The 12,309-nt window shown below is 43.1% G+C and overlaps 1 protein-coding gene across 1 annotated transcript in view; it reads left to right on the forward strand.

The window, feature by feature from the left end:
• Positions 1-2,431: 2,431 nt before the first annotated feature.
• PODXL2 (podocalyxin like 2) overlaps positions 2,432-12,309 on the forward strand; it is a 58,483-nt gene continuing 48,605 nt past the window's right edge. Inside the window, exon 1 of the mRNA XM_020798058.3 lies at positions 2,432-2,664. Coding sequence (XP_020653717.3) covers positions 2,619-2,664 — 46 coding nt within the window. The 5' untranslated portion in view covers positions 2,432-2,618. The remainder of the gene's footprint in view (positions 2,665-12,309) is intronic.

The raw sequence follows: 12,309 nt of genomic DNA on the forward strand, positions 1-12,309 counted from the left end.
CAAGTCAGCATTGTCCTGCATGGAGAAGCTGATATCTGACACAGCAGAGTAGGCAGGCTAAATGGCATAGGCTGCAGACCAGATCAGACCAGACCAGATGCACACCTAAAGATGTCTGTCTAAGTGGTAGGCACCAGTGCCCCATGGTGTGAGTTTGGGGAGTCATCTCTTCCTTGCCTTATTCAGGGGTGGGCAACTTCCAGTGGTTTTGGGTCCCCACATAGTGACCCCGACAGACTGGGCACTGATTCCCCCCCCCCCCCGATTCCCATCGTATCTCTCTGTAGCTCTCAAAAGACCAGCTCTTAAAGGCTGAGGGTCCATTCGGAACAACAGACTGAAGTGGTACAGTCCCATCAAATGATTATTCTGGAACAATAGATCAGTTTATAGAATCAGTCTTTGCGGTGAAAAATGTGGTTTGTTTCAGTATGAAATGCCTCTGTACATGTGTGTGTGTGTGTGTGTGTGTGTGTGTGTGTGTGTGTGTGTGTGTGCGCGCGCGCGCGCGCGTGCGCGCGTATGTGTGTGAGTGAGTGAGTATGTGTGTGTAAGTGGGTGTGATTTGGATTTCTAGCGGCTTAGCCTGGCCTCCTCTACTCTGCCTTTTCTTCTCTGCTGACTTTCCTTGGCCTTATTTGTTCAGCAGCAGACACAGCTCATGATCCGCATAGAGGGATTCACCCCACCATTGTGGAATGAGATATGGGGCTGCCTGCATTCAATAAACATTCAATTCTTCCTTCTTCAAATTCTCCACAAGTTTCTTTCCCCTCTCATTTCAGCTTAGCTGTCCACAATCTCCAATAAATGTTTTACTGCACGACTAACAGAGAGAAGGGCATTAACACAAGACTTTTCTTCCAACAACCACATGCAGTAAGTACTAATCCTCTTGAGCTGAAATGTGGATCCGTATGTATTTTAAATTAAATTACCTACATGACTGATTAAATTTGAACTTTTTTCCCAAGGCCATGCTAGCTCCTTTAACGTTGCTACCACATAATAAGGACAATTCTATATTCCAGAGTCAGAAATGAATTAAAAAGAGGGAGAGAAAGAACTGAAAGAGTTCTTCTCCTCTAACAACTGTTAAAATGTGGTGGTTTTTAATGTATCATTGCTCAGGAGAGACCATCTTGTTAGATTAAAGAACCACAATGGAGTTCTACCTATGCTTAGAGGGACATTGATTTATTTTTTGTGGAGTTAGAGCTGTTGGTTGACTTTCAAATGGAATACAGTACATACCTGTATATGAATAAATTGGACTTACTCCTTAGTAAGTGTTTTAGGATTTCAGTCTTAGTAATATGCAAATCTGTGCAAACTGAATCAATTAATTAACGGATTACACACCAGATAATAACATGACCAGCCCTATTTATTAATTTTATTGTTACTTAACCACAGAGCTTCCACAACTGATCCTTGGCACAGAAATTAGGTTGTGGCGCTAAACTCTTGTTACCCCGGCTCAAATTAAGCCCTGGGTAATTGCGGATCAGCTACGCAAAGACCAGCGAGTCCTTTCCAGCCGTTCAACAGGAAGGTGGTTCAGAGAGTCACATTCCCAGCACGGTGGTGCGGGGGGGCTCCCCCCCCCATGCCACCTTTTCAAAAGCGATGGCCGGTCTTTCTTTCTGCCTGCCTGCCTTCCCTTCCCTTCCCGGGGTTCTGCCCAGCCACAGGGACTCCTCCGGCTGCCGTTTCGCCTCGCCCTCTCCGCAGGTTGATGGGTGAAAAGGGGGAGTCCGGAGAGCAGGTCTCTCTTTAGGACCCGGGTGGAACCTGAAGCCCGGGCAGTGGCCGGAATGCAGACCACTGCGCCATGCCTACGCTTTATAATTCAGCATCTTGGGAGCCGAGGGGATCCTCCTCAGCCGCCACACCGACACCGGCCGGGGGCGTGGAGAGGCCGCCTGCGCTTCGGGAAAGCGGCAGGAGGCAAACCGAAGCCCTGGCCGCGGGAAACGAAGAGCCGCCCCTCCAGATCGCTCTGTCTGTCCGCATCTATCCTGCTCCTTCTTCCAGTTTTCTTTTCACCTGAAAAAAATAATTCAGGAATTCAGAAAGAGGAGGCGGCGGAGGAGGGTCGGGGGGGGGGGATCGGAGGATGCGGCGGGCTTGCGAGGGAGCGGATCGTTTCTGGACAGCGGTGGGCAGAGTCGACCAGCATCTCCTCTCCTCGCGGATACTGCATTGACTGCCTGGCGAGCCCCCTTCGTGCGCTGATCGAACAATACAGGAGGCAGCATCGCTCTTCTCTCTCTCTCTCTCTCTCTCTCTCTCTGCCCCCCCTAAACCCGGCGTCTCTCCTTCCCCTCCTTCCCGCGCTCGCCCCCCCTCAGCCCGCCTGGAGGGAGGAAGGACCAAGAGTGAGGGCTTGCGGGGAAAGTTGCAATTCACTTGCGGGGGGCGGGTGGAGGGAGTGCGGGGGCGATGCCTCCTGAGTCTGAGCTGCTGCTGCTGCTGCAGGAGGAGGAGGAGGAGGGCAGAGCGGGCTTTTCTGGGGCCAGGAGGGAGCCAGCCCGGTGGGCAGCTGCGGTCATACCCGGCTCCGACTGAAGGAGGAAGGCAGGAAGGGAAGCAAGCGCTGGAGTGCAAGCATCATCATGAAGTCCTGGCCATCTCAGGCGTTGGGGATGCTGCTGGTCTGGGGTGAGTCTTCCCCGCTTTGATCCAGGATTTTGTTTTTTAAATATGCGAACAAAAAAAGGGCTGGTGGTGGAAATGTGTGTGTTTGGACGGTGGGTGGGAAATGCAGGCGAATGGAGCGAGCTGGACAAAGAAAGATCCGGCGGGATCCGACGGTGCCCGTAGCATGTGGCTTGAAGGAGGATCTCCGTGGCGGGCTGGGCTGGGCTGGGGAGGCTCCTCCGGAAAGATGAGCAGCTCTGAGGGACGGGTCTGTAGAGGTTTCTCTGCGGATCTGGTCGTGAGCAGCTGGGTGCCTTTCTAGTTCCTCACCAGCCGCCGTCTGCTTCAGCTCCTGGGCATGGGTGTGTGTGTGTGTGTGTGTGGTGTGTGTGTGTGAGAGAGAGAGAGAGAGAGATGGGAAACCCGCGCGTAGAGCGGGAGGGCCCCCGCAAACGTCTTTGTAACCTCGTGGAGGGTGTGTGTGTGTGTGTGTGTGTGTTGGGGGGGGGGAGTCCGCGCCTGGAAGGACGCTCGTGTTCTCTTGGCCATTTTGTTTCAAGCCCTCACGTTTGAAAACGTGCTCCAGGTCCAGAAGGAAGGGTATTATTTATTTCCCTGACACGGCGTCGCAAGGAATGCCCCCTCACACCACTGCGGGCGACAACTCCTGCCGGCGCTTCCCCGGGCACAGGCCGTGGCGTCTTTCCAGTTTCGCGCGGACTCCCACAGCGGAGTTGGGGTGGCGACGGCTTCTCGCTATGGACACGGTCTGCTATATAAGAGCTAGGCTCTCCCCAAGGTCTATTAACTGCTCTTTCTCAAGGGGAGCTCCACCTGTTCTGGACCTCCTCTGAGGTTTCAGTAATCTTCAGTTATGCTCATGTGAAGGAAGTTATTTCTATCCTGCGAGGCCACATCATGCTTATTTCACTTGCCCCTATGACCAAGTGGCTGGTGAGACTTTCAAGGATTAAGCACCTGTGCCTGTAATATTTTATTGGGGGCAGGGGGAGAGGACAGAATAATAAAAGCATTGTAACAATTTTGGGTCCCTTAACATAATAGGATAAAGGGGGAAACCAGCATTTTACCATGTGGCTCTAAGCATCAGGGATCACAGCGGACTGGAAATCCGGTAAATACCACGGAAATTCAGTGTTTCTGAACACACACACAAAATGTGTTTCAGTGTGCATAAAACAAAGTGTATTCACAGTCAGTATTGGATGACTTTTCCACTACTGACTCCTGGCATGCACACTTACACATGGCCCCAAAATTTTGTGTGTTTGTGTGTAAGGCCGATGGCACTCACAGTCTTACATAGGACAGTTTTGAAGAACATCATGGGCTAATGCAGACATGGGTAACAACAGCAAAGATTTTAATCACTAAGGTCACTGCTGGGATTTCACTAACCCTAAATTGCAAAAACCATGACATGAATAATTGGTTTGAGAGACCACTGAAAAATAGATTTGAAGGTAGCCTGCTTCCTGAATGCCACTACGAAACTGGGATTCCTGCATATTGGCTATATTTCCCTCAAGGGAGGGCATTCATAATCACTTCATACCACAGTAAGCATCTTGACTTCAATGAACTCCTAACCTTTTCCATTCTCTCTCTCTCTCTCTGTTTTTCTCCCTCAGGTTGTTTTGACTGTATGTCATAAACTTTCTGTCTCCTCAAAAAAAATATGAGGTTGGAGAGGGCACAACATCACACTAGCTCTAAGGAATCTAATCTGGACATTTTGAAAGGGGGATGGGGTATTAATTAAAGCCGATTATGTACAGAAGTAATTATAATTAGAATAGGTAGGAGGCCTGTGCTTCTAATTTTGTATAATCTCATTGAAGATATTTAAAGGCAAAGACCCCCCTTTCCCAGAAAAGAATGATGGAATAGAGTTTTTATAAAGAATCTGAGCAAACCAACTTAGGTCTGAATCTCACTGAGTTATATAAAAAAGGAATTTTGTAACATACCATTGAAAGATTTCAGTTTTCTTTCCTTTTCTTAAAAACTTCATTTGGTACAAGGGGCCTGATCAAATGAAGGCCATCTGGTCATTATGGTGGTGATAGGATTGCAGTAGAGAAAGATAGCCCGTCTGCTCATAAATTGCTTCTTAACTTCCTGATTATGGTGAGGGGCTGCTTCTGTTATGAAGTACCTATATGTCACTGCAATTCAGTGGATGATATGACAAGGATTGGACCTAGAAGATTTGATTTTTGGTATTCTAAACAGTTTTTAAGACTCAACTCAGCTGGATGATAGTTGTCTCTCCTGTAAGTCCCAAATTTTAGAAACCATATTGCAGTTACTTGATGAAAAAGCAGTCCACAGGAACTCAGAGTGAGATGGATGGTTATTATTATCTGTATCTTATTAGAGTGAGTGGTATGAATTATGATCAAAACACCCACTTCTTTTGGTGGGGATGGCTACAAGAGAGAAAGATATGGGTGACAGCAGCTCAGCTGTACATGCAGGACACAGTATATATTTCTATTGATGCTTTTCAGTGGAGGCTGAAAACCTAATGCCATGCTTGGGGGTGGGGTAGTTTTGACTCCCACCGCAGTAGTTTTCCTAAATGCAACTCTTTTCTTTTTGAGGGAAAAAAGTACAGTAATTAATTTATCAGAAATTTGCAAAAGTAAATAACAAGGCTCAATTAGTGTCCAGGTACAAAGAAAGAAAAGAATGCTATTTCTGGAACAGAATAAGGAGATCCAAATGATATAAAAGTATGCTAAATAAGTGGTTTGCCAAGAGCAGATGCAAAGAGAGTAAGTTATTGTGAACAATTCTAGGTTGTTTAGAATGTCAGTTTTGGAGATTGTAGGCATATGATAGGGCAGTGATGGGTTGAAGATTGCAACAGGGTGAACATTGCAAGGATCATTCATACCTGTAGGGCAACTTACTCTCTTTCCTGAGAACCAAATGGTATTCATTCACTAATATGAGAGGGATATAGTTAACAATTAGCTGTTTGTGGTTCTGCATTCTTAGGATGGTGGACATGCACATGTCCCTTACATTCTTGTTAAATGCAGCCTTTTTATTTTGTGTCATAGGCCTTTGCAGCCCTATAGATACTTGGGGAGAGCAATTTCCAGGAGGGTCACTAAGGAAGGGAGAGATAACTCTTCCCTTCCTGTGCACAGGTTTGGGATGGGGGCTACAGTTGCAATTAATTTACATTGTTTTAAAAAAGATTAATGTGTAGTTCATCTCAGTGGAGTCATTTACAATTATGTTTACATTTCTGTAGTAAAAAGAGACAGAGCAAAATGTGCTGCTTATATACCACCTCATAGTGCTTAAAGCATTCTTTGGACGGTTTACAATTGAATTATGTAGCTGCACATTGCACACACACACATGCACGTGAGCTGGGTACTCAGTTTACCAACCTCAGAAGGCTGGAAGGCTGAGTGAACCTTAAGCCAGCTACTTAGGATACTGTAAAACCTCGGGTTGTGAGCACAGTTTTGGCTGCAGTACAGCAGTTTAACCACTGCAGCACGAGACTCTCTGTAATCTCTGGTACTGTATATCCCTGGTCCTTAGAGTGGTGATACAGCAACACACTAAAGGTTGCTGGAACTGGCCAAACACTAGTGTAAGTCTAGACATGGAATAGAAAAACCACAGCTGAAGTTTGAAGCATTAAGTCTGTATAGGTTTAACCATCTTTTTTGTGGGTTGTAACACCTGGTTGAAGAGCCTATTGGGAGAAGCAACAACCAAGATAACATGGACTCTCTCTCTCTCTCTCTCTCTCTCTCTCTCTCTCTCTCTGTGTGTGTGTGTGTGTGTGTGTGTGTGTGTGTGTGTGTGTGTCTGATAGGGTTATGTACCTGTGTAGCCTCTGGCAACCTGCACAATCCCAGAGTGCTACCAGAAGGCAGGGCTGGCAAATCACTTCTTAATATTTTATATTTTGAAAAACTGAAGAGGATTGCCATAAGTCATAATTGATATGAGAACAAAATAGCATTATCATTATCATAGACACAGGCTTTGACATACCATCACTATAGCTGCAATTTCTTGTTCATAAAATGGAGCTATTAATAGCTTTCATCGTGAGCTGTTGTGAAAATGAAATGAAAACTGTTTTCCACGCTAAAAATGGCATGGAAAAATGTGATTCTCTGGACAAACGTGTATAGTTTCTTCAAATTGCACTTTAAAGGCATCAAGAGTAACGGCGCGGAGGTTTTCAGGTCAGTTTCTAACCTCTGTCAGTTCTTGTCCTACTGTGACAATTCTGTTGAGTTAAATTGGCTTTGGTGGGAAAGTGTTGTTAGATACAGAGAAGATAAATAAAACTGCTAAAACAATTGATATTGATTTATTGTTGCACATATATAGTTGTATCATCTTTCCTTATCCTCCTACGTATCATAGCAAGTGAGGGATGGGCTACTTAAAATATGGAATGGATACTCTTATGTTAAGTGGAAGTCCTCTGATAATTTCTTGAAATAGGAAGGTATAAGAAATATGCAAAAATTTGCCAATTTTAAATATATATATATATTTTAAGAGCTACACAAATATATACATTCTGTCTTTCCCACTCAAAGTAATTAGCATTTTTTGTGAATCAAATTCAGTTTATTTGTTTATTGATTTTTTTACAAATATTAATAAACCACTTCAATTTGATTATTTCAAAGTAGTATACAAAAAATTAGAATCATACAACAAAAAAATGCAGCAACAATCATGTAGAGACAAAGAGAACTATTACAAGAAGCAGTTCAAAGAAACAGAAGAGAATAATAAATGAGAAGAAAAAGGTATCTCATGCAGATGATCCAAGAAATCAAAGGAAAATTTAAGCCTAGAGTAGGAATATTGAATAACCAACAAGGAAGCACATTATCTGACTAGGAGAAAATAAAGAGAAGATGGAAACAGTATACTAAATGCCATACAGAAGAGATTAAAAGATGTCAGATTCCTTTGAAGAGGAATCCTATGACGAAGGACCTGCGGTTCTAGAAAGTGAAGTGAAAGCTGCTCTGAAAGCACAGGGAAGAAATAAATAACCAGGGGTATACCAATAGAGCTATTTCAAGCCACAGAGATGATCTATTAAATCCTAACAGGAAAATGTCAGCAAATATCGAAAACAAAACAATTGCCCACAAACTGGAAACACTCAATATGCATTCCAGTCCCCAAGAAAGGCGATGCCAAGGAGTGCAGTAACTAGAAAACCATTTGCTTTAATTCCCCATACAAGCAAAGTGATGCTCAAAATGTTGCAACAAAAGCTTTTACCCAGTACAGAAAGAAATGCCTGATGTTCAAGCTGAATTCTGAAAAGGAAGAAGCACTTGAGATCATATTGCAAATATCCACTGTCTACTAGCAAGCACTGAAGAATTTCAGAGGAAGATCAGTCTATGCTTTATAGACTACAGACGGTGTAGATCATGAGAAACTTGATTGTTCTGAAAAAAATGGGTGTGCCCCAGCACTGGATTACCCTGATGCGTAACTTGTATTGTGGGCAAGAATCTATTCGTAGGACAGAATGTGGACAGACAGAATGGTTTCCTGTAGGCAGAGGTGTCAGACAAGGGAGTATTTTATCCCATTCTCTGTTCAATCTGTATGCAAAACATATCGTACAGAAAGCTGGACTAGATCCAGGTGAAGGAGCAGTAAAAATTAATGGAAAAAAAACAGAAGTTTAAGATATGCAGATGACATCATCTTACTGGTAGAAAGCAGCAATAACTTAAAATGAGTTTTGATGATACTGAAAAAAGAAAATGCCAGAGCAAGACCGCAGTTGAATATGTAAAAGAAAAAATATCACAAATACAGAAGACTACACAGCTTTAACATTGACAGTGAAGAAACTGAAATAGTTAGAATATGTATCCCTTGGTTCAATCATCAATCCAAAGGGAGACTGCAGCCAAGAAATCAGAAGTCTGAGATTAGGAAGGGCAGCAATAAAGGAATTAGAAATATAATCAAGTGTAAGGATGTGTTGCTGGAGACCAAGGCCAAGATAATTCACATTCTTGTATTCTCAAACACTATGTATGGGTGTGAAATCTAGATAGTAAAGGTAGCTAACAGGAAACAACTGATTTGTTTGAAATGTGCTGGAATAGAGCTTTGCAGATACCCTGGACGGCCTGAAAGATGAACAAGTGGCTCCTAGAGCAAATGAAGCCTGAATTATCTCTGGAGGCAAAACTGATGAAACTGAGCCGGTCTGACTTTGAGCACATCATAAGAAAGCAGGACTATTTGGAAAAGACAATAAGAATAGTTGAAAGCAGCAGGAAAAGGGGAAGACAAAGTATGAGACGAATTGACTCCATAAAGGCTTGAGTTCACAAGAGCTGAACAGGACTGTGGAGGACAGGATATTTTGGAGATCACTCATTCATAGGGCTGCCATAAGTCAGAGGAGACTTGACAGCATGTAACAACAAAAGAATAGTTTACTGACTTAAAAATGAATTCCTTCTCTTGTCAATGAAATCCACAGTCAAATTGAACTAGATAAGGAAGGATTGCATAAGCAGGTACAGGTTCAACATGTATCTAAAAATTAAAAAAAGTTAGAGCATGTCAAATTGCTGAAGGAAAGATATTTCAGGTGCCACAATGCTTAATATGTCCCTTTCCAAACAAGTGGAGAGTGGACTGCAGGATAAAGTGGCACCACCAGGAGAAGAGAAGATTCAGGTAACAAGGACACCCTATAACAAAAAAATAAAAAACAAGAGTCTCAGAATAAAAGTAAGAAATTAAAATACAACAGTAATACAATAAAAATGCAAGATTTTTAAAACACAATGTTAAAAGACCAATTAAGATCAAAAACAAGTGAAGGGAAACAGCTAGCAGAGCATTATATACCATCAGCGTTCAAAACTACAACATGATTTAAAAGAGTTGAAAAGATAAAAGAGTCTATACTAAAAAGACAATAAATTAGACACTAGCAGGCTTCCTGGCAGGGCAGTCTGAAGCCACAATCTAACCACGGAGAAAGCCCTTTTGACTTTGTTTTTTTCTCTTTCCAAGCACAAAAATTGGGTCCAACATATTTTATTCAAAGCTCCTCCAGATGTCACAAATAGGTATATGACAACTGGGAAGTTGCAGAGAAACTACAAGAAGAAGCAGAATATGGAGGGGGAGGAAGTGGAAACGCTACTGTCTTTACTTTGCCTTGCTCATCAACTCCTAGAATAGCTTCAGCTCTGAAGAAAGTGGATAGGTGTGCCTGCACACCCCCCTGTGGACCTCAAATGCTAGCTCTGAAGTGACTGGCAATTTGGTATTTTGAATACCTCAGATGTGAAAGTTTGGGATGTTGTTGGAGTGCCCCTGTATAATATAATAAGTCAAGTTACGAATTTTTATTTCACCTGAGTGTGCAACGTCTGCATGGCACAAGCAATAAAACCAGGGAGTCTGCAACCATAGTTTCCCGTTTCAGCCTACCCAGATGAAAGGTTATACAAGCCAGGGCAATAAACCTAGTTTGTTTTGAAGCAGGAAAAATAGTTTTCCAGTTAGATGAAACAAGAAGTGCTAGTAGACTAGAGATATTGTAGTTTAATTGTAGCCTGCACAAAAAGGACATGTGCATAAGCAAAACTCGTATTCATACTTCCTATCTTACTAAACTGAGATTATTCATAGTGGGCTCTCCCTCCCTTTCCCCATCACTTCGAAAAGCTAAAAGCAATGTGCATCACTGATAGGTTTCTTCCTGAGACCATGTGGTGAATCAAATACCTAGATGCCATTGTCTGTCAGTTATGAGGTTAAAATAGAGTGGCAAGCCCATTCTTTTTATATTTGTTCCAAGTATGTCACAATTTGCTCTGTGGGGCATACTCTCAACCAAATGGGCATAGGTTTGCCAGCATTGTTCCACCTGGGTAACACAGTTCTTCTTCATATGGTTTGGGCTAAAATGAAATGTTGTCAAGGAAAAATAAATAAGTGGGTTAGTTTGTCCAATTTCATTTTGGCAAAGGTAATAGTTTATTCCACTAAAGTGGTGCTTTTAAGTTCCCATAATAAGATTCTCCATCTGCCAGGCACAAGACTGATTGTGGTCCCTGGAATTCCCTGGGGTTCTCATTCCCATAATGGTTCCTAATTAATTTCATTGTGATGAGAGGCGGCAGGTGCAATCTGCAGCTTGCTAAATTCTTAGTCTAATTAATGACCAGTGGAGGTTGTGGCAGTACAAAGATTTGAACTATGTTTTTGTTTTTTTACAGTTTCTAGGGACATAGGCTTCCTTCCTATGCAGAAGCCATGAGAGAAAATAGTTTCCCTTGTTGTGATATAGGCCATAATTTAATTCTGTGGGCAAAGAATGTGATCCTATGCACATGTATCAGTATGTAAGCACACAGAGTGAAGTGGGACTTCTAAGAGTACGTGATCCGAGGAGTGGTAGACATGGCCTTGGTCTGACTTAACCATCAAAACAACCATGCAAAGTAAGTAGGGGTTGACTGGTCCAATGGTCATCCAACAATTTTCATAGTTGGTTGAATGGCTATTCAAACCTAGGTTTCCTCAGCCATATTTAAGTATTGAACCATTACATCAAAGCAAAGCGTGCTGCTTATATACCGCCCCATAGCACTTCAGGCACTCTCTGGGTGGTTTACAAGTTAATTATGCAGGCTACACATTGCTCCCCCACCCCTAGCAAGCTGGGTGCTCATTTTACCAACCTCGGAAGGATAGAAGGCTGAGTCAACCTGGAGCCGGCTACCTGGAATTGAACCCCAGGTCGTGAGCACAATTTTGGCTGCAGTACAGAGGTCTAACCACTGCGCCACGAGGCTCTTTAACCACTGTGCTCACATTGGCTCTTTTCATGAAAGATACTCTAGAGCAGGGAAAAATCAAGATGTACATATTTACACGTGTGTGTGTGTGTGTGTGCGTGCGTGCGTGCGCACGTGTGTGTGTGTAACATGTGACTGTGTTTAAGAGACAACTTTACTTTCATTTTGTTCAACAAGCTGCAAATGTGAAACCTTCCCACAGCAAGATTTCTCTTTTTCTGCCACAGTCTCCTCTCTCAATACTTTAATGCATGCAGTTCCATAAGTTTGTGGTTACTTGTCATTGTGGCTACACAACTGCCTCTAGGTGCAGTGTTTGCTTCTCTGAATTACATTGGTGGAGTGCAACTCTGAGAAGGAACTGTTGCCCTCATGTCTTGCTTGGTGGCTTCTATTAGGAACCTGGCTGGCTGTTGTAGAAACCTAGTGCTGGACTGGAGGTAATCCTGCATTGGGAGTACCTCTTCTGTTTCTACTTTGTCCTGAGTAGTGTTAAATTTATCTTGCTCTCTTCAGTTATTTTGCTTGGTTAATTTCTTCTTGGCTAATCTGTTCAAGTCAAGCAAATTGCAAGGGCTGCAGATTCTATGCAGTCAACCTTTCTAAGGAAACCTTCCTTTAATTATAAACACACTTTTTTAAAAAAATAACTGTATCCATATCCCAAGGGGGACCTGTAGGTGACATGAGTGTAGATCATAGCAAGCATTCTTGCTGTCGTTTTGAAGTGGGGAATAACACTTTAGGTTAGTGTGGATAAACAGGCAAAATATGTGCACTGAAA

The sequence above is a fragment of the Pogona vitticeps genome, chromosome 2 (genome assembly GCF_051106095.1).
Source record: "Pogona vitticeps strain Pit_001003342236 chromosome 2, PviZW2.1, whole genome shotgun sequence".
Taxonomy (NCBI): domain Eukaryota; kingdom Metazoa; phylum Chordata; class Lepidosauria; order Squamata; family Agamidae; genus Pogona; species Pogona vitticeps.